This window comes from Coturnix japonica, chromosome 4 (genome assembly GCF_001577835.2).
Source record: "Coturnix japonica isolate 7356 chromosome 4, Coturnix japonica 2.1, whole genome shotgun sequence".
Taxonomy (NCBI): Eukaryota; Metazoa; Chordata; class Aves; order Galliformes; family Phasianidae; genus Coturnix; species Coturnix japonica.
Genome location: NC_029519.1, coordinates 68883370 through 68908321, shown reverse-complemented (window position 1 = coordinate 68908321; position 24952 = coordinate 68883370). Strand labels below are relative to the sequence as shown.

At 40.6% G+C, this 24952-nt stretch overlaps 1 protein-coding gene across 1 annotated transcript; it reads right to left on the bottom strand.

Moving 5' to 3' along the window:
- Window positions 1-17538: 17538 nt before the first annotated feature.
- Window positions 17539-24861, bottom strand: QDPR (quinoid dihydropteridine reductase). The gene is made up of 7 exons (XM_015862918.2): window positions 24685-24861; window positions 24479-24571; window positions 24023-24119; window positions 23151-23291; window positions 20349-20457; window positions 18955-19038; window positions 17539-18360 (listed from the first exon to the last, which is right to left on the bottom strand). Exons 1-7 carry the CDS (start codon window positions 24769-24771, stop codon window positions 18255-18257), a joined length of 717 nt encoding a protein of 238 aa, XP_015718404.1. The 5' UTR covers window positions 24772-24861; the 3' UTR covers window positions 17539-18254.
- Between the last annotated feature and the right edge of the window lie 91 nt (window positions 24862-24952).

Here is a 24952-nt window from a genome sequence, read left to right as displayed (position 1 = left end):
AGTCATTCTCAGAATTATTACCTCCCCCATGATCCTTGTCAGCAGCTGATACTAGAGACAGTTATCCAAGAAGGACATCAAAGAAATTCTAATTAGTCGTGTAAATACTTTTCCTCATGTCAGCCTTGCACAACTAGTCACCTGCATAACTACCAGCCTTCCCAGACCCATCACCAAAGGCACGAGGTGGTAAGAACAAGAATTAGGATGGGAGCAGCAGCCATTCAGGCTGTGTGAGGACTGCCAGCAAACACTGGAGTGTTCCACCCACCTGGCTGCTGGAGCTCTGTGCTGCTCTTTTGTATGCAGCAATTAGGATCAAGGTTTAGCTGAAGGTACCCAGAAGAAAATTCTGTACTTCAGGACTACACTGTGTATCTGATGAAACTCCCAGGGTGATGTAACTTATCTTGGCAATTCTGAAGGATGACATTGTTAGAAATTGGAGTGTTATGCTGTGTTTGCTTAAGATAACTATTCAAATGTATCTGCAACTACACACCTTGCACAATAAAGATAAATTTCACTAATACTATCCGAAGTGCTGATAGCATAACGTTAAGGACAGCATCCTTGTTTATTGAGTTTATACAAGATAGCCCTGTGTAATATAAGTAGGGCTTGTGGTAAGAAAGCTGAATATTAATACAGACATCAAACTAGGATGGTATTGCTTTTCACGTAATCCTCTAGTCTGAGCTAGATCTCACTTGAAGCTCTGAAATTACCAGATAATACGTTCTGATTATCCTTTTCTCTACAGGCCAGACTTTTGTTTTGTTGTTGTTTGTTGTTGTTATGTTTTGTTCTGTTTTTGTTTTTAGGTGTTAGATCCTAAGCCTCACTTTAAAAAATGGAGTATTTATCTCACAGGTCAGCACCTGGGATAACAGACATTAAAGGTTACAGTTATCCCCCTCTCCCTGCTACTTGTTCGTTCATTTCAATTTGCTCTGCCCTCAGCTCAGGAGCAGTCCTCACTGTAACTAAAAAACCAACAAACAAACAAAAACATCCATCAAATATTTAAATTTTTAATCTCACCTTTCCTTCCATGCAAATTTCACTTCTTTCTCCCCCCATACTCACAAACACGTGCAAATGCACTCACATATACAAAATAAGCACTGAAGATTACAGCCTATAAGCTTTCTAAAAAAGTCTGTAAGTATGGAAGTACAATCTCGTAAACATGAAGCCACTATGGTTTAAAGTCTGCTCATTCAATGCATAATTTGTAACTTTAATCAACACATCTCATTTTGTTAATGCACACTGACTGGATGCCTGAGTGCTAATGAGCGTCCCTGAATGCTAATGGCTCTGTGAGGCCGGATGGCCTCTGAGCATCACAGGGATTATCTACAACTGATTTGCATCTCAGATTCCCAGCACCATTCAGCTTCACCTCTCTTTGACCTTGACATTTTATAACCAGGGAGAACAGTTGGGTTATGAAAGAAAAGCCAACACTAAAATAAAAAGGCAGGCAAGGACACTTTCCCCTAAAACACATCTGAAACAATTTTCTGAGTCTTCCCACACTAGATTTTTTTCTTTGATGATTGTAATGACATTGTAATGATACTGTACATTTTAACTCCTCCTTCTTTGAGCTCTAATACCTACAGAACACATGCTTAGGAGCAGTGTGACTGTGAGAAGATGTAGTACCTTTCAGAATTGATCAATTTCCTATTAAAAGTATATTACAGCTTGTATTACTTCATACAACCATATACTATACATTACTATAAGGTAATATATTATAAATCCAGTGCTGTTGGAAAATAAGACAGTGTTTCAGGCACACAAGCCCTTATTCACATGGATCAAAAGATTTCTCCTTTCCCCATCATATAGTATTTGGTGGTTTTCATATGTACATTATTACTTTACAGGAGCCTCACATTTCTTCCTGAAACTGTTCCAGCATGTAGACACTGTACCAATGCTCCACTTCAAAGGGAAAACTGTACTCAAGTCTGTATCTCAATACCCTGCACATCAGAGTTGGATAGTTCTCTCTAAGAAGTAAGAAATACCTCCTATAAAAACCTCTGTTGCTCCAACTCTTCTTTCCCCCACCTGTGAATAACTGTAGTTACATATTTTCAGGGGAAAAAAAAAAAAAATCCAAACTTTTTCTTGTCTGCCAAGAAATATCAGAACAATGTATAATGGAGTATGATGTAACTTATTTTAAAATAAACTCTTTGTTACCCTCACAATAAGCAGACACAATGCTAACCCAAGTCTGTTTCCCAGCTGAAATACTGTGGAGAGGCTTGATTTATGGTTGAAGTCAAAGCCCAGGAGAGGTGTGAGATCATCTGTTTTGATGCCTTTTACCTATCAGTTTTCATGTGAAACCTAGAATGTGTGGTTGACTAAAGCATACCTCCTACAGAACTGCATGATTTCAATCTGCACGATTTTGTCTTCACATCATGGAATGTGGACTCTGTTTGTTTTGCTATGGTAGAATTCCCTCATGCACTCAAAATTATTTCTAATATTATTTCTCCAATTTCCACTTCCAGTTACAGTTTCCCATTTCTCTACTTGATGACACAGAGAAAAATATAAGATAGATCTGTCTACTTCTGTATATGCTTCTCCATCGTCCACCTAAACACATCACCACTGGTACCTCACCCAATTCATCCCTTTTTCTTTCTAATAGTTACATTTTCACTGTTGTGCTTTCCTAAATTTTATCTGGTACTTCAAAGATTTATTAAAAGTTACAGCCATGCCAGACGTCTTCACAGCTCTTTAAAGCTGTTTGGTACAAATTATCTGCAACTCTAAAAGTGCTTGTCCATTAGCAGTTATCTACACTCAGGAAAATACTTTCTCATCCCCATGGAATGCAAACATATGACTCTCCAAGCACAAATCAGAAACTCTTGAATATTTCTACTTTTTCTACAGCATTATTAACAATTTCATAGAATCACAGCACATCCTGAGTTGGAAGGGACCCACAAAGATCATTCAGTCCAACTCTGGCTCCATGCAGGACCACCCAAAATTCAAACCACATGTATGAGAGCACTGCCTAAAGGCTTCGTGAGCTCTGGATGCCTTAGGCTGGAAAAGTCCACATCGCAACTAGGATTTCCTTGACACCTCATTATTATTAGCTTTGGGTTTCTCCTGTTTTCTAGGCTTCTTTGGGCTTCTTTTCTTCAAAACCATGTCATATCTATAGCAAAGGCATGAGTTGCATAGGAGCAAGCCACAAGGAATAGGAATATCTCAGGTTGGTACTGGTGACAATTTTTTCTAATATGAAATGGAGGTCTCTGATACAAAGAAGCCAGATGACTCCAGACATTACTGACGTATCACCACACAGAACACAGACTAAGTTTAAGCTTGTATTCCTTCAAATTCAATAAGACATTGTTCAGTAGTTTAAGCATCCACTTGAATTTGTACTTTAACTGAAATGTTGACAAAGCAGCTATAAATAAGTACATTATGTGAAAATGCCTGCAAGTAAAACTTTGTGATATCAGAGTTAACTACCAACTCTTCAGAAAAGCATCCTAGTCTCAGTTTTCCTACACTCCTTTCAAGAAATATAAAAATACAGGATGTATTTTATATGAAAGAAAGTTATTTTGAAATTTGGTTGTTCTTCAGACATTTTTCCTTTTCTTCTCAGAACATCTTCCCAACGCAGACAGCCCACAGAGACATGTAAGCTCACACAGCTGTTGAGACAGCTTCTGCCCATGTGAGATGGCTCCTGAGCTCTGCTACCACTGCTTGTTACAGCAGCCACAGCCACCCAAATGGTGCTTTATCACCCTTTGTTCTTATGAAAGCACACAAGACTAAGCTTCAACTTGTGTGGCTGACAAGAATGAAGCTTATCCTTTTATTATTAATCCTATTATGTTTAATAACAGCTTTGGATCTACTGCACAAATATCTTAAAATACCTCCATATAGCATATTTTAATCCTGGTTTAACACAGCACTTTACCAAGGAAAAGAAATCCTTCAGTGATTCTGATAACTTCCTGATATACAGAAATAGGTGCTGTCCTCAGTCAAATCTTTTTCCATTTCCTATGGAGGCCTGAAAGAGAATGAAGAACCTCTGGTGCAGTAACGCACAGCAAACACCTCTGTGAAACCACAGGAGTTCTACACATCCCATGTTGAGCTGCCGTCACTTTAGGGATCTACTGACACTGTGTTTGTGTCCCAGATGTGAGTGTGATTACAGAAATACCATAAATAGAACAAAGTATATGGCTAATTAGTCTGTAAGCATTAAGGCTTTATCTCTACTCCTTGCATAATTCTGTGCAAATTTATCCCATAGAATGATAACATGAAACTTTAAATAAGTTTTAAGTTTTAAATAAGTCTTTGGATTATTTTATCTGGTTTTGGTCCAGTCATGTATTACTAAAACACAAAAAAACACTAGCAAACATCAATATTTCAGGTCTTACTTATTAAATTAAAATCTTAATGCGAATTTATATATATATATATATTGTGAATATTGGAAGAAACTTGAAAGATATTTTCATTTCTCAGAAAACGTTCATTACACTCCTAGTTTGTAACAGAAGTTACCCAACAGTGAAAACCAATTTAGTCTTAGCAGGAATTAAAGAGGTCAGCTTGATCTCTTTTACATACAAACAAGAGAAAATGAAACCCGAATCAAAGGAGAAAAAACCTCTCAGCTATGGTTGCTATAGACAAGCAGTAATCTTCTTGTAGTTTAGCACGAGATACTTTCTCTCCTCCCTCCCCATGAAATACAGAGCTCTAGTTCAGCTGCCATCAGTCAGTCTGACCCCAGGCACTGCTGAGCACATCCCCTCCTGCAAGCAAACCCTGCACTGCAACGCGGGTGAAGATGAAACTGTGATCAAGTCACCAAAGAGCTTGTCAGACTCTTTGATAGACCTTATCACTGTTAAATCCTGGAAGACCAGAGTGCGAGACAAAGAGCAAGTAGCATCTGTTTGCATCCAAGGGTAGACAGGAGGTTCTTTTGATATACTTTGTTAACCCTGTTACTTTTAAGAAACATTTCTTCCTTTATCACTGTTGTTTGGGAGAAGCTAGGACCAATTAACTGATTAGAGGAACTGTTAGGAGGACAGGGTTTTCTTGTTTGAAGTGAATGGTATATAAGATGTATGTTGAACACAATAAAGAGCTATTCTGATGCTACAAGAAACTAAGAGAGCTCTCTAACTCAATGAGCGCCGACACTGCAAGAGATGACTTTCTTTTCCTTTCTTACAAGCTGACAGCCCTCACACACTCAGAATACTACAACATTATCTCTGAAACAAACATACATTATTAGTTACAAATACACTTCTGTGAGTATTCTAATTCAAAGTTCATAGCACTATGAGGAAGAGAAGACAAAACACAAACACAATACTGAAAGCTACATACTGCTTTAACCTCTATGATTTCACACATTCAAATTACAGTGCCACAGATTTAGTCAGTCATTTCTCAGTGAAAGAGAATTACAAAACAAGACCAATCGTTCTCTAGTTTAATACAAAAGCAACATGGAGCAGATGTTCAGGAAACGCTTGTTCTCCCAACCAAGATCAGGACTCCAAACCAGCACTAACCCTGGGCTTCCCAGCACACAGCTGAGTGCTGCTGCCAGGACAGCCACTCACACTGCAGCACGTGGGATCATTCCAAGCCAGCGGTGTCAGGATGGGACAATGAGCAAGAAAGAGAAGAAAGCAGGGAAGTCTCTAATAAGTGATTTTCAGGACAGATTGATCATGCAGCACCTTGCCTTCATGAATCAAAGCCATCTATCACACGGTCCCTCTGCAGCTTCCTGTAAGGCTGAGGTACAGCATCTTTTGACTTCCTGTTTATTGAAGTGAGCTTCTGCGGATCAAAGCTCAACACTGATTTCTCAGCTTACCATGTGATCCAAAGAGACATTTCAGCTACAGTATTATCAAGGATTTTTTTCTCACATGGTATTGTACAAAAGTCTCAGGCAGGAACATGTGGGAGCTCTTTAAAATGCAAGATTCACCAAGGGGGAAAAAGAGGCCAGTTCTGCAAAGGCAAAAAGTGTCATGTGGCCAAACACATCCTCTCATTATTTCCACAAGCTAAAGGAGTGGATGGAGGCAGAAAACTGACAATAATTATATTGCCTGCAAACTGACAGCACACATAAATCTAGTGTGTTAAGCCTTTATTCATTGATTTACTTCCCAAAGTAAATGCTCAGGGTGCTTCTGGCTCCTGGACTGAGGGAAGGAGAACATCGGCCCAAGTAGCAGCCAGAATAACAATAAACAAGCTTCATGCTTCCTACAGCTACTAAACCAGCTTTGCCTCTTCGCTGCCCTATATTGCTCACAGGTGCACAGCATTCAGACACTCGAGTAAACGTTATTCCCTTGGTCTGAACTGACTACAAATGCAATTAAGAGTTTGGAAAGGCGTCCTATTGAATATTAGGATATTCAATATCCTAATATTGAATTAACAAACTACCTGTGACATTTCTGTATTCCTCAGATATTTTTAGCAGATTGATATACATTTGCTTTGTTTGAGATACATTATTATTAATATGGTACGGCATCATTTGATGGCATTTCAAAGCCAGAAAGCGTATCGAGAATCATAACACTTCTATAGTTAAATCCACAGAATGTTTATGTAGACACGTAAAATGTGTCATCTTTTGTGTTGACAGGATTGATGCTTATTGGTTGTTGGTTGGGTTTTTTTTTTTGCTATACATTTCAGGATGCACAATCTCAAATTCAATTGAGTTTAAGTGACATCAGCAGGTCTGCATATTGCTCATTGCATGCTAAGCAAAGAGAACCAACAGCAACAAAAACGTCACACTTACCTGAAAGCACAATCATGGGGACTGCTAACCCAGAATGCATTCAGCAGCCCCAGCATAATCCTGCCAAAACCACATAAGGAGCACAACAGCTTATTTGAGTCATTGGTAGCTATACAGGTAACAAGGCAATGAAACAATTGTTTCCATAAGAGCAGTAGCGTCCAAGTAGGATTTGACTTCTCTGGATCATTCTGAGAAGGTCTAGAACCAAAAGAGTGTTCATGCAAATACTACAAAGTACAACTGAAAGAAAAAAGATAAATAAGGTAGATGAAATCACAAATACTGCTAGGACTCTAAGAAACAAAGAGGAAAAATCTATCAACTCCCAGATAACAAGCTCCATCCTTCCCCATCAAGTAGTTTTATAGAAGGTCAGTCCACATCAAGGCAGGGAGTTACTGTTGTGTGCAATAGGAAGAATATGATGCTAGCAACCAAACAGAAAGGCTATTGATGTTTTCACCTGCACTTCTTTAATTCATTGCATCTTCTGACTGCCTCTCCTGTCTTCATGCTACCACCAGTTCCATTCATCTGCAGAGGTGACTAGCAAGATTTTCAGACTGTTATTTAAATAGGCTGTTTGTAACAGTGGCTTTGTCGCTGCAGCAATTTCATGTCCATTCACATGCTTTAGGGATCCTGGTTTGAGGAGGGAAAAATGAAAGCTCAGAGGCTGTTCTAGAGGGCAGTTTTACCCTCATAGAACAGGCTCTAATTTACATTTCTCCAAGTGTGACAAGGCCGTGAATGGCAGGGTAAGGACATGCTGCTGCTCACCTCTTGAGCTACAGATAATAGGAACAATGGTTAAAGAATTACTGACAAAGTAACAGAAAAGCTTGTGATCTGAAGGATTAAAGGTGAAGAACTTTGATGTTTGTCACCTGTTTTCTAACAATCTGAAGTGAAATCGTTTCTTTCATGATTGTAAGCCATCATTCCTAACTCCAGCAAAAGATTTGATGAATACCAGATTTTTCTAACAGCAGCTTTTCTCCTCTTTTTCTCCTCTGCATCTCATTCCTGCCCTCAGAAACCCATCCAGTTAAATCACATAGAGCACAAGACATGCCACCTGAACTCAGCACTGCTGCTTACTCCACAGGCACATTGTTGCTCTTTATTCAGCACATATTTTGATCCTGTGTTTCACATCCACACTTCTCTTTCTACCTCCAGAAGCAGCGAAAAAATACCCAATCTTAAACAATTAGAGAAGCAGGTGGTGGGAATTTGCCATTTTCAGCTCACAATCTGAATAAAATCTTTAGTGCTGCTGAATTTTTTGTTCTTCTCCTCTACATAAAGGTATCTGAATTTCTACACTGGGATGGAATCAGTGGCATTTAGTCCTTGCTCCGTGCAGCTGCAGATTGTGTGGCTGACAGTTAAAAGGCCAAGCTGAAGATCCTACCTGACATTGCTGTGACTTTGGTGTGCCCCAGGATGTAGGTCACTGTCAGCATGCAGCCTTTTCAACCTTCCTTGCTCCCATGACGCATTTAGATGATGGTGCATTAACGTGACACTCTTTCAGAATAGAAGTTGTAAGATGCAAAACCTGTTCGCTACATAAATGATTTTTAATTTGTAATTTCCACAACTCTTGACATCTGCTATCAGACACATGCATTGTCCTGTTTTATCGTCAAGAGGAGGACAGACTGTAGCCGTCTCCACTGCCAGAACTCATCTCATCTCTTTAAACAGCCTTAGTCCTGGTTTCCAGAGGTGCAAAAGAGATTTCTAAAGAGAAAATATTGCTTTGTTTTCTTACTGTGTAAGAAGCACTGGAAAGCAGAAAGCTCCTAGGATTAGGAAGCCTTGCACCTTGTGTCACATGTGTTGGCAACGTGCAATACTTCTCAGAAGTTTAACGTGCTCCATCTTGAAGCTAGGGTTACGTTTTGCCCTTCTCTAGTCCCACTGAGATGGCTATTCCAAAACCTTGTTGTTCTAATGACTGGAGCCTTATTCCAGTTTCTAGACAGCTCAATAGCTAGTTGTAAGTATGCATAATAAACCAAAAATCAAGTCTGTATGTTTTGGCTCATTATATCCAAGAGCAGACAGTATAGGACATTTGGGGGTAAAAACTGAGTATGAAATACTAAAAGAACAAGAGATATAAAAACTGTGACAAAAATAGGCAGGATAACTTGAAATGCTCTTTGAAACTGTCACTGAAATAAAAAATAAGTGAACAAGCAGATTTTCTTTGGTCCTACTTCTTGGTGACCAGTTTAAGCATCTGAGAAACATTGTCGGGAATAAGTGCTTTCTCTTTTTTAAAACTTTTCCTAGGTAAAGTAAATGGCTCAGTCTGAACCTTGACCTATGACTCCTGTGTTCTTATCATACGTGGGTTAATTTAAAACCAGTCTGTGTTCCAGTCTGAAATGTCGACTGGGAGACTGCAGAGGTCACAAAACTGTACTAACAAAGCTGTACTCAGTGTTATGTCAAGACCCGTAGGGTTTTCAGGTATAAATAGATACACTTGGACAAAATGTTTTAGTTTGACTTCCTAAACTTAGTGCTGTTGAGATGTGACACTACACAAGGTGGTGTCAATCTGCCCGAGGGTAGGGAGGCCCTTAAGAGGGATATGGATAGGCTGGATTGTTGGGATGAGGTTCAACAAGGCCAAGTGCCAGGTCCTGCACTTCAGCCACAATAACACCATGCAGCACCATAGGGCTGGTGTTGAGTGGTTGGATGACTGTGAAGAGGAAAGGGACCTGGGGGTGTTGGTCAATGCTCAGCTAAACATGAGCCAACAGTGTCCTGACCTGTATAAGAAATAGCATGGCCAGCAGGAGCAGAGAGGTGATCATCCCCCTGTACTCAGCACTGGTGAGGCTGCAACTCAAGTACTGTGTTCAGTTTTGGGCTCCTCACTACAAGAAAGACATTGAGGCCCTGGAATGTGTCCAGAGAAGGTCAATGAAACTGGTGAAGGGTCTGGAGCACAAGTTTTATGAGGAAGAGCTGAAGGAGCTGGGATTGTTCAGCCTGGAAAAGAGGAGGCTCAGGGGAGACCTCACTGCACTCTACAACTTCCTGAAGGGAGGTTGTGATGAGGAGGGGCTTGGCCTCTTCTACCAGGCAACAAACAGGACCTGAGGAAACAGCCACAAGTTGCTTCCTATGAGGTTTAGACTGGACATAAGAAGGAACTTTTTCTCTCAGAGAGTGGTCAGGGACTGGAATGGCTGCCCAGGGAGGTGGTGGAGTTGCTGTCCCTTGCAGTGTTCAAGAGGCGTCTGAACGAGGACCTACGAGATACAGGTTAGTGGTTTGCTGTAGCTACAGTAATGAGAGGATGGTTGGACTACATCCTCTTGAAGGTCCTTTCCTACCTTGTGATTCTATGATATTTACTTTATCATACACTAGTTCACTTGAGAAGAAATGCCTGATCAGCCAAAATTTTGTTTCAAGTTCAGGTTTTCCAAAACTGATTTTTCAATGAATGGCTGCATTTGAATAAAAATTCCAGATACTGACAGGGCTGGATCTGATAGGATCAGCTTGCAGCAACAAATGGGACATTTTCATTTTCACTGCAGTTGCCACAAAGCATTTCACAACATCATGTCGTTATTAAGCTAGAAGCAATGGATAACATTCTTTTTAGGACACTAACAAAATGACAGCTTCATCACCACTGCAAGCACTGATAGCTACGTTCAGAGCCATTCCCTGTGTGATATTTCATTCTGGTTATATGTTATCTGTGCGCCTTCGGAACAGTGGGAAGAACAGAAAGCAGGCTGAACTTCATCTCTTGCATCCTTAAAAATAAAAGAGAGTCAGAGGGAACTGGGCATCTGTAAGAGACATAACAGGGAGGATGTCATCATTAAAATAGGCCTGGAAATAACAAAGAACATAGGAGAAAGAAGGCTATCATGGAAAACCGTAGAGGTGAATTTATCTTACAGTTCCAAATTGATTGTAGACTTTATCTTCCATTTTCAGTACCTCCTCCCATTAGCCAAATAAATCTTCAGGTACCAGTATCTCAGTCATGGTCACTCCCACCCTTTCTCTCCCCATTCCTTCCTCTGACTTCTTCTTGCACTTCTAATGTCTTCACAGCAATTGTAACTGTTTGGGAAAGCAGGGAAGAAGATGCCAATAGTCAAAAGAAGCCCATTTTAATTTCTGCAGTGATGTTACAAGTATTCCAACTCCTGGTGTGAACAAAAGGGTGTGGAATTCAAATACATTTATTTACCCTAGGTTCAGTTGGATGAGACATGGCCAGGGGTCATCTCACTCACCTACATCATCATAAGAGACATGCTTACCACACATTTCTCTGCAGTGTAACACATAGATACTTTAAACATAATTTAAAATAGTATTTTTAATCTTACCTTGACTGCTATGAGCTGAGATGGGCTGAACCCTCTTTTGTAAAGGAAACATACAGGGTTTCCTAGCAATAACCAAATGGGGTTGGGCAGAATACGTGAACACCAGAAAAATGATGGGAAGGGAGAAAACATGATGGGAATTCAGCAGATGCACATCGTCACCATCCAGGCAGAGAACAAAAGCAAAGACTGACCTTAATCTGCAACTTATTATTTCTAATTTATTTTCAAAACCTTTTGTTTCATCATATTTCTCGTGTTCTCTCTGCTTTAAAAGCTCAAGGCTTTAGAGTGTGATTTTGCCAAATGTAACATAAGGGAACAGCAGTCTCCCGCAGTGCAGCTTTCAACACTGAAGTCTGTTTTCACAGAAGCATGGCTGCCTTGGAGCCTTTGCACAAAAGATGGGTACTAAAAGGGGGAGAAGAAGACTTAAAAATAATAATAATAATCACATAGATTGGAAAAGATCAGGATATGTTGGAATTTGAAGAGAAAATTAGTATGAAAATCTACAATAAGCACAAGACTCATTCCCATCACTACTGTTTACTATCTTGCTCATACATAAACTACAAGTAGTTTTGTGTTACCACAGGAGGCAAGTCAACAACATACAATAGCCTCATTGATTCAGGAAATAAAAATCCGGGGTTAAAATATTATCTTTTCTAATTGTTAAAGATACATTTCTTCTATCTTCTACCTGATAACAACTTACTCTGGGAGAGCAACCAAGTGTAACACAATGGAACAGCAGTGAAGGCAGAGTAGCAAAGTCCAAGGCTGAAGCAAGTAAGAACATGCTCAAACGCAACAGCTGTGGGCACAGACACAAAAGAAGGAGGCTACTTCCCTTTGGAAGACCTCAGATGCACAGGGATCTGTAGCAAAACACCATTACCTCCATTGCTAACCCTTAAATGACGTCAGGGAAAGGGTGGATCCTTGCTCCACCCCTTCCAGTCATTCAGGTGCATAGAATGCACCTGAGCTCCCCTGTGTTGGCCCTGCCTTCCTACCAGGTGCTCAATCGTTGTTTCATGCTGTGACAGCATTTCTCCTACACCAAGCTATGTGATAGTTTCACATTTTTCTGGTTCCTTAACCCAGAAAGAATAGAGAGAATAAAACACCTTGTTAAAATTCATGCCTGTTTCATCTGATTCCTAACTCAAAAATCACATCTTCCAAGCATTCTTCCCCCTCTTGATCTTAAGTTCAGGATTTCTTTTGGATCTTTAAATAGAACTTTCTGTATTATAAGTATTAATTTTCTCAAGAAAACGTGCCATTTACTGCAAGTGCAACCTTAAGCACTCTGTTTTTCAATAGGAAAACATAGGTGTTACACAGCTCAGCTTCTTGTCATACACTGGTGTTTGGAGCTCATACTTCTACCTTTGATTTGAAGATTAGCCTCCTTCTTCCTCATATCTTTGTTTGATTTTCTCAGTTCTGTTATCTGCTTTAGCCTAGTAAGAAGTATCACCACCACCTCCCAGTACTGCTCACACTTGTTCTGCATCAGAATAAGCTGTGCTTTAATGCACTCCTATTAGCCCACGCACGCTAGAGACCTTCTCTTGTGAGCAGTTTCACTTTGCTCAGCAGCCCAAAGCAACCTACAATCACAGTGGTTGGAATCGTGTCTCAAATAAAATGTTTTTGAATGAGATTTTAAAATATATATGTAAAAAAAAATAATAGGTTTAACGGTGAGCAAATGGAACAAAAGTACTTAAGATCAATTCCTCTTTTGCCTGCTGAGCTTAAAAATTACTCTCTAAATGCCGCCCTCGGTGAAAATCATTAAACAGAAAATATATATGTATATACAACTCTAAACACCAAGAATTTTCCTAATCATGGCACATTTATCTGCATTCAGTCTCTGCATGAAACTCAAAGAATGCAGCAGTGCACAAAGCAACTGCTCTGTTCTAGTCAGTTACCATGGAACAGATGAAATTAATAGTTTTAACCATGGAACATAAGTCACGTCTGCTATGATGTTCAGAAGTTCCTCTTCGTGGAGATGTATACCCAAGTCACTTTGTTGCAGCTGCTGCAACTGATATCTCCTTGTGAATGGGAAGTATCAATTGAACCCATGTAACTCCAGATCCTGAAGAACACCAGGTGCCTTCCCCCGTTGGAAGTCCTGTGTTTTTGGTCATTTGTTAACTGGAAGGAAGCAATTCATCAAAGTGCAGTGGCAATGGCAAGTTATTAACTCAGAGTTTGATGGCTGGACTTGACCTTAAAGGCTTTCCCAGCCCAAATGAGTGTATGATTTTAAGTACAAGGTATAACAAAGAAATACTCACTTGAAAATTGAGCCCACGCTGAAACTGAAGAGTGGGCATTTCAAGAGTGACAATTCCTGTTTTTGTTTTGTTTTTTAAGCATTTCAAATTGAAACAGCATTTCAAAAGGCGTCGGATATCAAGATATCAAACATTCACAAGGAAATTAATTGTTGCCATGCCTGAGAACTCCTCTCCTCCTGTCTCAAAGATCCTCTCACCACTTTCATGGCACTGGCCTACAGTCAGAGCTCACAGCCATCCGAGTGCCTCCACACAGGGTTTGCATCACCTGATGGCTACTGGAGCCAATGCTGCGCTGCACTTGCTGATAAACAGTAAGAAAAAGTGTTTTGAGAGAACACATAACTGCACACCAAGTGCAACTCACACCCTTCTCTATACTAACACAACAAGGACAGCAACCCCATGCACCAGTAACACGGTGCATACACTCCAAGCACCATTTCATTTTTAACTCACCCCAAGGCCAGAAGACAAAACTCAATAAAAACTTACCTCCTTAGCTCCCAACGGAGTTCCCCAATCAGTCCTTTTTAACCTTTTTCTGTGGTATTCTTCCCTGCCTCTGCAGTAGGTAGTGGTGTAAAGCAGTGGGACGTGGCAGCCATGTTAGTGAGCTGGCTGGGGCAGGCCGCAACCCCTTCCAGCCAGCTCAGACACTGCTGGAAACAAACCTCCAGGCCAAAACCTTGTTAAGAAAGATCTTGGAAGCAACCTCCTCCAGAGGGAATGTCAAAATTGAATGCAGGTTTTCATGAGAAGTGCTGCCTCAGCACCCAAGGGGCTGCTACTGCCCTGTGCAGTGCAGGGGCAGCTTTGAGGGAGTGCAGCTGCGGCCCTGATACTACACTCAACAGATATGGGCTGAGAGAGTGTAGCAGCAAAAACAGGAAGGCTGAGACTGGGAAGGATACACATTTCTATGCTTCTGTGTAGCATCATATTGCCAATAGCACAATCTCCACCCTCACAAACTCCACAGATTGTGTTAAGGTTAGTAGGATAACACTTTGGTTAAAGATGGGCCTGCAAACAGGAAGTTTGGGTTTTCTTTACAACAAGAAGCAAAAGTTGTTAATCATAAAAATTAAAGCTGTTTTTCCAGGTAATGTGCATAAAGTGGTTCTTCACTACCTGCTGGGTAATCTACTTCATTAGAGCAATGGTGTACACATAAGGCTGCTACTATTGCAGCCTTTCAGTACCCAAAGAAAGAAGGAGACAGACTATTAAACAGGATCTGATGTCACAGGACAAGGGGGAATTGTTTCAAACTCAAAGAGATATTGATTGGCTATAAGGAAAATGTTTATTTATGATAAAGGAAAGTAGCAAAACACTGGTATGGGCTGCCTAGAGAGGTGGTGGCTGCTCCATCCCTGAAGGCACACAGGGTCAGGCTGAGCAGGGCTCTGAGCAACTTATGTTTGTAGGTGGCCCTGTTCATTGCAGGGGAGTTGGACAAGGTGGCATTTAAGGGTCCCTTTCAACTCATACAAATCAATGATAAGAGCATATGCTCTCCATGGCATTTATTTGAGGTGTACATGGCTGTTCCCTGGTGCCTGGGATAACACAGATGTAGGTGACTAGCAGCAGGTATTTTTAAGAGTCTGGTGGTCACTCTTCATGTGGAGAGCGCAGGAAAAAAAAGGGAGTCTGAGCACATGAGACTGAGCTCCATAATCTGGAAAATATACGTGGAGTTCAAAGGGGTCCCTTTGAACCACACCTTGCTGAGAATTTCAACTTCTAGTACTGCAATTGTGAGGAAAGAGTTGTATTTCATTCACATGTCCTTGTTTTCACCTGCAGATCTCAAAGCACTTTAAAATCATCTTTTATATACCTGGGAGATAAGGCAACAGGTACAGATGTAGAGATGTGCTTGAAGTTTTCCTGCAGACCAGTAGCCAGAGCAGGAACAGAATCAAGGGACTCCAGTCTTTGGGTTTACTTCTCATTCGTAAGAATTCTGAAATACCTACTTAGTAACTGTATTTAAGAGGCATTTCATAGATGAAAAGTACTGTGATTAGCAGTGTAGCTCATTTATCTACAGGACACTGAATAATGAATATCCAGCAATAGAAATGGCAGCCATATGGCTTGCAGGTTTTTTTGTTTGTTTTTTAATCTTACTGTTCTTTCATCCCACAGGTAAAGAAGTTAAAACTTTCACATCCAAAACTGTATACTGATCAACTGGTTTTTGTTTGTAAGATCCATCTGTTTAATGCTGGTCTTGTCTGAAATAAAGTCAGATTTAGGGAATAGGAAATAAATAGGAAATTCTGTGGCTTCTTATAACCCTTAAGCCCAGCACATTTTAACCCTCTCTTTCTCCTCCTTTTGTGTTCAAGCCCTTAAAGCTGAGTATTAGAATATTGACTGACAATGCGTTTGCTGATGACACACCAACAGTAATGCTCCATTCTGATATGGGGCCCCTTTCACAGCCTCGACTTCTTGTCTGACTTTCGAGGACAGAAGAGCAGCAGCCTCTGATGGTTTTTCTGTATGCTTGTTTGTTTTTAAACAGAAGGAATGGTTTTCAGAATTTCTGGATGCAGGATATGCAATGTTCTTACTTATACTAAGGCGTACAGAAGGCCATGACATTTGGGCAATGAGGCAAGAAAGGAATATGAGCCCCTCAATACAGACTGTGGCACAATCTACATCCTGTTAAAAAGAACACGTTACATGTTCAGTAAAGAAGTATCTCCAATGTATTGGAAGTTTCTGCCCTCTACTGGCATTCCTGAAGATCAGTCTCAACCCAGCTGTGGGAGTCTGTGATCATATCCCAGAAGAGTCATCACAGACCGTGATGGAGACCGGCTGTATTTATGAAGCAAATCCCTTAAAGCATTGATGCTTCAGGAAGTGTAGGAATGACAGTGTCTGACAGGGATCTAAATCTCAGCTGACACCTGTGCTGACTTCTGCAATGCTTTTCAGATGTAAGTCTGCATCTCTCACATCGTTCAGCACCACAACGCCAGACTGACACATCTTCACGTACTATTATAGTCCCCATCTGTTTTTTTTTCCAGGCAGTCATTGAAGTGCCTTACTAAACTGGCTCCATACATGTGAACATGACACCAGCTGTATTATGCTAATATAAAACTGGTATATTAGCCTTCTTAAAACATAAATTCCAGTTAGCACTTTTCACCACTCTCCCATTGCTACAGCCAACATACTGTATTTTCCTCTTAGATTTATTACCGCTTCCTATCCAGCACAAGCTGAGCGAGAATACTGAGATGGGCACCTTTGGTACAATAGGCATTTTCTACCATTCCTCCCCCTTCAAGCAAGAGCAAAAGAAGGGAAGCTCTGTTGCAGATGTGCCTGTTGTTACATTCGCATTCAAAAAGGATTCATTGTATCTCATGAGATTACACAGATAATCTTAGAGTAACTGGGACCTCTCATTTAATTAGCCAGGCAAGAAAGCCATACACATAGCTGATTCAGTGTCTTCTGTAAAGAAATGCTTCCTAATATCCAACCTAAACTTGCCCTGGAGCAACTTGAGGCCATAATTTATGCAATAGATCCCATACCATTTTATTTTTTGATATTTTGATCTCTTTAGCAAAACAAGACTTAATTTCCATCTCTCCCCCTGTGTAATCTCAGGGTTGGTTATTTAGAACCTTCTATTGCCACACGGCAATAAACCAGTGCCTTTTTTCACCAGGTTAATAACATTAAGGTAAACATACATGTTTGTAATTCAAAGATGCTTTTAAAGATCTGTAGCCTCTAGCAAATAAAAGATTCTCTGTTTGTGTCTTAAGTTCCATTCAGTGCATTCCTTTGCTATTTCTAAGCTGTAAATTCAGTTAACAAATTGACCAAAATATTACAAATGTCTGGATTACAGGGACAGAGACAGTTCAATATGTAAAACAATATACATTTATTTAGCACAAAATATTCATGTTCAAATAGAAGTGCACACTTTTTCCTAGTGTTTATGTATTAACACAAAGGCATTTGGCAAAACCGCTGTTTTATCCTACAGCTGTAGGCCTGACAGCAGTTTATAAACTGTAAGGCAAATTAGGAACTCCTCAAGTTAACAATCCCTATATAGTTCCACTAACTCCAGCAGAACATACACAAAGAGAAGTGTTAGAAGACTAGGACATATGACCACAGTGTTTCCTATAATAACAACCAACATAATAACGGGGGGAGAGCTATATTCCCAGACAGAGAAAGAAGTAAAAAAGGCAGCTGAAAGATTCTTGGAAACTTGCTAGAGACACTGACTGAGAAAGGTATCCAATCATTACATGTGGGATTACACAACAGTAATGCAACTCCCAGTTCAGAGAAAACAAGCACGTCACCACATAATGCTCAGGATTTAGGACATCTACAGGCTCCAAAGCCTGCAGCTCCAATTTAGAGACAAGTGCATGATACTTCCTGGTAAATAAACGCAGATAGCTCACAACAGACAGCACAGAAATACTACTTGAAATTTGATTCCAATAATGACATGGTTACAATCACTGGATACAGATCACCACACAAATTATGCTGGCAGATGGACTTTCCATAGCTTCCCCCTTGCTGAAGTTCCACCGTCTTAAGCATCTGACATCAAAGATGTGCTGGAACTAGTTCGGTCTTCCCTCCTGCAGTTATCACCTGGATTAGACTCCCTGAGTTTGGTCGATTCTTTCCTGTTATCCAGTCATAAAAGGTTCTGTATTTAAATAAATAGATGAAACAGGATGGGGAGGATAAAAATAAAAAATACTATCAGGCACATTGACAGGAAGTACAAAATAAAGACCCTATTATTTTCCTTCTTTTTTACCCCCTCTGTAGCAATTCCTATGATGAAAAACAGAAAAAAACAACCTTTGGCTGGATTACACTCAACAAAACCAGAAGTTCTTCCAGCTTTAAGAAGTGGATTAACACACCAAAAAGTGGGCAGTAAAATATTTCAAATAAACAACGTCAAAGTTTAGATGCTTATTTGTGGTTTACCTTAAAACTACTGACTCTTGCATTTGCAATTTAATTTGCTTACAGCCTTTACTCTGGATTTCAACTGCTTACGGCCATCTTATCATTGTAACTGACATAGAGATGCTGAAGCTGATGAAGCTGAGCTAATTTTCCATTTAAGAAGCCTGCACAATAGGCCCAACAACATGTGGAGACCTACATAACCAGGGAAATTACGGGAAAAAATGCCCAAATCCACGACACCCATTTAGAAAAAGCAGGCAGGAAGATTGAACAGCAAAACTGACAGTAAGAATTGCTTAGTTGTCACATGCATACTCACTCAGCAATGAACTCTAAGGATGTCCAAGAGCTGAAATCTGCATCAGGCATTGATTTCCTGTTCGCTGGTGTATCCAAGGTAACTCTGTGATTAAAACAAGATAAACCCTTATTTATTCATCATGTTTCTGATAAGAGCCACCTGCTTCTTTTCATTGCAGTAACATATGTTTGTATTTTATACCATGCAGCACAGATCTCCCTTGCTTTCTTTACACATTAACAGCATATAACTATCAGTTTCAATGTACATCAAAGGCAACAGCCTGTAAGCCCTTAGCTCCCTGCCTTGCTGATGACATCCAACCCACCAGGCCTATCACCCAGCACACAGCTCCCTCCCAGCCTCTCTCATGCAGACAGGCTGTAGCATTAATATTCTTGCCTGTATGTATCACATAGCACATGCCCTACTACTACTGCCCTCTACATGTGCACTTATAGCTTGCTCAAGTGTGCAGGCCCAGTATGTTTGGACTTTGATAATATTAAAGGCTGAAGTTTTCAGAACTGTCTTACTGCTTTACTGTTGACAATACAGTATATAATTACTCTGAAGAACTCCTGAGACCTGCACAAATCCAGAATGGCCAAAAGTACAAAAGCATTCTTGGTGTCTGCCTGTCTGCAAAGCTCTGTAGGACACTGTGTTAGTGATCCAACACTCTCAGTGCTGTTTTCTGACCTGAAGGAGTGTGCATAACAGCATGTGTGTGAGGAAAACATGCAGTTAGATTTTGGGCAACATCCCAAATACCCATAGAGAACTGTTTAAAATTTTAAGTTTTGGCTCCAGGTATGGACCTGGTAAGATCAATAACTCTTGCAGCAATACCAATGGACTTTGATATAGCAAAGACCTACCAGTTTGCTCATTTTACACTAACTTTTCTCAAAGCATCAAAAAGATGGCTCTGACAGGCAAATACAAGCTAGATTTCGTTTTCCTACAGAACCTCAAGGTGACTAATTTTTACTGATCAACCCCAGCTGCTTCTGTGGATGAAGATATGAAGATTTTCTAAGCAAAGACTTGTCCAGTAATCCTTTCTTTGCTATAATCACACAACTAAGTCTAAAATTGTGCTGAAAAGTCCTTCTTACCTTCTGACCGTACTGAAAAGGTGACATTAGTAGTCGGCTACTGTCAGAACGTTTAAAGCTGAATCAACTTTTAACCCTAACACCCACTACTGTTTTGCACAGCAAGTGAAAAAAAACTTATCCACTGTTAGGACAACTTGCCCACTGCCACTTTCATATGTTCAAGACACTCCTTTTCACAATCTAAGTTACTTGAGAAGCGTGAACAGGACATCACAACCACACCAGTGCAATTCTAGGTTGCAGCAGTAACAAAACAGTGCAGGCAAAGGTAAGTATTCAAGCACTTACGGTAAAATAGCAACAGCAGCAGAGCCAGATGGCAACCCGCTATTGGCACCAGCCAAACTCCGACACAGCTGGTGCACTGCTCCTTTAGCCATGCCATAGCCAACCATCCCTAGCAACAAAAAACAGGCAAACTAAAGCACAGTTCTCAATATTGGTAATATGACACAAACACGTTACTTTAATTAATAATAAGTTTTGTATCACTTACCACAGCAAGCACAGAAACAGATTTAAAACATACAGAAATACTATTCAAGAAAAAAAATTAAATTTGAATTTACAAGGAAAAACAAACCCAAACAAAAGCCTTCTAATAGACAAACAGGAACAACGGAAAAGCTTTGAGCGTTACAGAACTGACAAACTTACTGCTTTCTACATGTTTATTTAACACTTCAGAACACACCCTGAAGGACCAAGGGAGTTAACCTCAATGGTTTTGTTTTTTTAAGTGTGAAGAGACTCAGTGACTTTAATCAAGTAATCACCTGTTAACTTTGAACATAAGTCTGAAGTATTCACAGGTTTGGACTTGAGCACCCACATTTCTCTCCAGTACAGTAACTCACTGCAGCAGCATCCTAATTCTGACAGGCCCTCTGGAGGAAGCTACAAAAAAAACTATCAAATAGAAAACCCAGCCCGGGCAGAAAGTGACTAAACAACCTGCATGTAAATCCAGCATCTTCGGGAGCACAGCTGCTTTTCAGACAGACAGTACTCAGCAGCGTAAGATGTATGGGAATGAGAGCATGCAACATACTGCTCAAGTACAAGAGCTGGACAATCAAGGTTGCTGACAGGTCTCAGCGCTGTCTCATGGTACACATCTGCCAAGCAGCACAGACAATGGTTAAGCACATAGGAAAAAAGATAAATGGCCTCAAGTTGTGCCAAGGTAAGTTTAGGTTGGATGTTAGGAAACAATTATTTACAGAAAGGGAAGTTAAACACTGGAATAGGCTCCCCAGGGATGGTGGCGGATCGCCGTCCCTGGAGTGTTTAAGAGCCATTTGTATGTGGTGCTCAGGGATATGATTTAGCAGAGGGTTGTTAGGGAGTTCGGGTACTATGGTTAGGCTTGCAGTTGGACTTTGGTTGATCTTCAAGGTCTTTTCCAACCTGGGTAATTCTATGATTCTAAATGTATTTTGTCTACTACAACTGGATGACTTTCTACCTCTCTGTACAACTCCTTTTCAAAGTACCCAAGGAAGTATTCTGCAGTGAAGGTATAAAGGTAATTTTGCATTACATAAATGTTTCTGTTACATTCAATTAGATAAACCGTATAATATCCACAGTTATTAGGAGGGATCACCGTCAGCATTAGCTACCTCCTTTTATTTTATGATAAAATATTCACACTTCTATCATATTCCCCTCTTCTGTAAACCAGATACTAAGCCTTCTTAAGCCTTTTCTATGTTTCTTAGCCATTGCTGTTGAACTACTTACTGTAGCTATTGTATTATTTTCAGTTTTCTTCAATTTGCATTGAATGAGTCAACATTTTCACATAGAGGAACAAAAATCACAGGAAGATCAAACAAGAAAAAGAGGATTCCTTCCTTAATGGCTGAAAATAACAAGCCAGCAAGTCATATTTGCAAAAGTTGAGTAACAATTCTTTCCCAACTCTTCCTGAAGTTAATAAGCTCAATGTGTTTGCCCAAAGCACTGCTGTGCTTTTAAAAAAGTCCAGACTCATTGCAAACTGCCAGCTGAAAACATGAAAGCAAATCACTGATTCTTCTGCTGTGGTCCCTACCTCCCCAAACAAAAGACACTGTGAAAGTTTAGTCGGCCAAAGTTCACATTATTTCATTTGTAGATGGTCGGTCAGTAGTAGACAGTAAATTATGCATCTGATTATTCACATCAAATAAACCTTTTATCTTCAGACCATGCCAGACACAGCTGTAAACTTAGAATGAGGATGAGGAGCTACAAGACACAGTTCAGTGGTTTGCTGAAGCTACAGTAATGGGAGGATGGCTGGACTACTTGATCTTGTAGGTCCTTTCCAACCTTATGATTCTAGGATTCTAAGGGTAAATCATTAACTAGAAAATACAGCGTATTCCTCCTGAGCCATTTTAGATGCAGTTTTCAGGAATATTCATTAATTTTGTAACATGCATTAAAGTGCTAGTAGCTACATCTCATCAAAGTACTGCTATGTCACACTAGTAAACTGGGAAAATATTTGTCTCAGAAAACTTTCCTTGCCTCTCTTTTAAATTGCTCCCAACTGGGAGTGAGATGAGAAAAGTTTGTTCTAAACAGGTTGGAGGGCGAAGCTAAAGATCAACAAGCTTATCTATGCCTGAAGTGAAGGTGGCCTGGAATCAGAACATGAACAGGACAAGCACATTTAACAGAATCAGCTGAGTCATCACGAGTTGAAAAATGGGGTAGTTGGGGACTTCACTTTTTAGAAAACAAAGAAGAGATTTAACTGTATATAAGCGCTATACTTACAGTTTGCTGTGTACCTTAATTCTTCACTATTTTCCAAATTATTTTTTAATATATCCTATATTAGCCAAGTCCATTTCACCAGTGCATATCCACTATTAATTAAATACTGATTCTGTTTGTGCTCCAGCTTCAAGGAAACTCAGCGTTGCCACCTGTAAAATTACACTTACCTTAAGCATTTCAGCAGCCATTTTCCATTTGTAACGGAGGTCAAGAAACTGGCAAGTGAAACTATTCTTCATGAACAACACTGCTCAGATTAACACAGAGATATAACTGCTCATGTCTCAGCAGTTACCATGCATGACAGCATTTTACCTGGAGTTCCAGATAAAGCAGCTTGAGCTCCTGTCAAAGTCAAGAGACCTCCTTCTTTCAGATGTTTTGTGGCCAGGTGGCTGGAAATAGTGGATGTCCAAACACTTTGTTTCCACATCAGATCACAGTTTTTGTACAAAGCTGATTAAAAAGATAATTAGTTACAGTAACTAGAAGAAAAAAGATCTCTAATCCTGGTTGCCTTCTTATCACACATAGTGCAACAATACTACACAAAGTACTATAGCAATATGCTTTCAATTATTTTCTACTTCCACACTGGGTAAAATATAGAGTTATATCTTTTCCATCTCTGGGTGCCAAACTCCAACTCTACAGCATCTATTCTAGGAAATTATCTGCTTTCTATCAAAAATAAAAACACAATATATAAACATCAGATAGGTCCATTAGCTCCCCATTAATGCTTATACACAGTTCAAAGACTTCCAAATTCCTCAAGCTTCTATAAGGACTGCTTTAATCTATGTCAAGGATCTGAAAATTCACATATTAGCTTCTTCCCACACTGTAGCAGCATGATCTCGCTTTCCATAACTTCCCTGCTAGCTGCATACAGTTACACTCCACTAGAATGCAGAAAGAAGACTCCAAGAGGTTAGAGAGTTAAAAATATTCTACGTGAAAACGTAATGTGCACCAATAACTCAGAAAGGTGCTGAGCTCTCCTGAACTATCAGGCCAACATCCTCTTCCAGACTCCAGAAGAAAGATGATCCCAAAGACTTTTATGATCATGATTTTGGGGTTGGAGCCCCATGATCATTGAGATCCCTTCCAACCCGGGTCATTCTGTGATGATTTTTAACAATTCCTCTAAGATCTCATTCTTATGACATGCACAGGCTTACATTTAGCTTTGGCACTGCCTCCAGCCCATCCTCCTGCTACACATAAGATCGCATCCACCTTTTCTTCACCAAGCAGCTTTCCAACCTCTGCTGTCACCTTCGAAACACAGAATAAAAACATTTTGAAGCCACACTTAAGGTCAGACTGTTAGATAAAGGAGTAAATACCAATGTAAAGAAACAAATATCAAGATTGCTTTAAAGTTACTCAGCTATGTAACTAAAAGAAAAAAGCAATGAGAGATCCAGCCCTTACCTATATCATAAACTACCTTTTACAATTACTACTAGTGATTCTTTTTGAAGGTACCTCTTTACATACTGTGCCATTTAAGCCAAAAAAGCTCCAGGTCTGCACAGAGCCGCTTCCACAACAATTCTGATGACAGCACAAGGAACAAATGACTGAATATTTGCTTTCTCACTGCAACCCCGGCACCGTCCCCGCGCTCCCACCTGCTCGGCCTGCTCGGTGAAGGACTCCGTGGCTCTCACCACCACGCTGGCGCTGGCCTCCTCGTTCTCGGCCAGGTCGATGCTGGCGACCCACTGTGCGGTAAGAGATCAGTCAGCGCTGACCCCGAGTCACGGAGCTCCGCGCTGCCCAGCCGCCGCCTCCCCGCACCCCGTCCCGCTCCGTCTCGCCCCATCCCGGCTCGCACCCAGTTCCTGGACTTGAAGTATTGCACGCACTGGGACCCCAGGGCCCCTCTGCCGCCATACACCAGCACCCTGCCCGCCGCTGCCATGCTCCCAACTCGTCTCCCGCTCTCCTGCCCCGCTCGATCCCCCCTGGTAGCCCAGCAGCTCGGCCCTCCCCGCCACACAGCGCCGGCCGCGCATGCGGAGCGGAGCCAGGTCCTGTCAAAGAGCTCCGCCCGCCCCCGAGGGCTCGGAGGCGGTACCCAGACTTGTTAGCCCCAGCGGCGG

Excerpts from the sequence above, each read along its gene's own strand:
- QDPR (XM_015862918.2), bottom strand. The coding sequence starts at position 24,771 with ATGGCAGCGGCGGGCAGGGTGCTGGTGTATGGCGGCAGAGGGGCCCTG. Across the intron at positions 24,120-24,478 it reads TCACCGAGCAGGCCGAGCAG|GTGACAGCAGAGGTTGGAAA; the intron begins GTGGGAGCGCGG and ends TGTGTTTCGAAG. Across the intron at positions 19,039-20,348 it reads GCTGCTGTTGCTATTTTACC|AGTTACCTTGGATACACCAG; the intron begins GTAAGTGCTTGA and ends TTTTAATCACAG.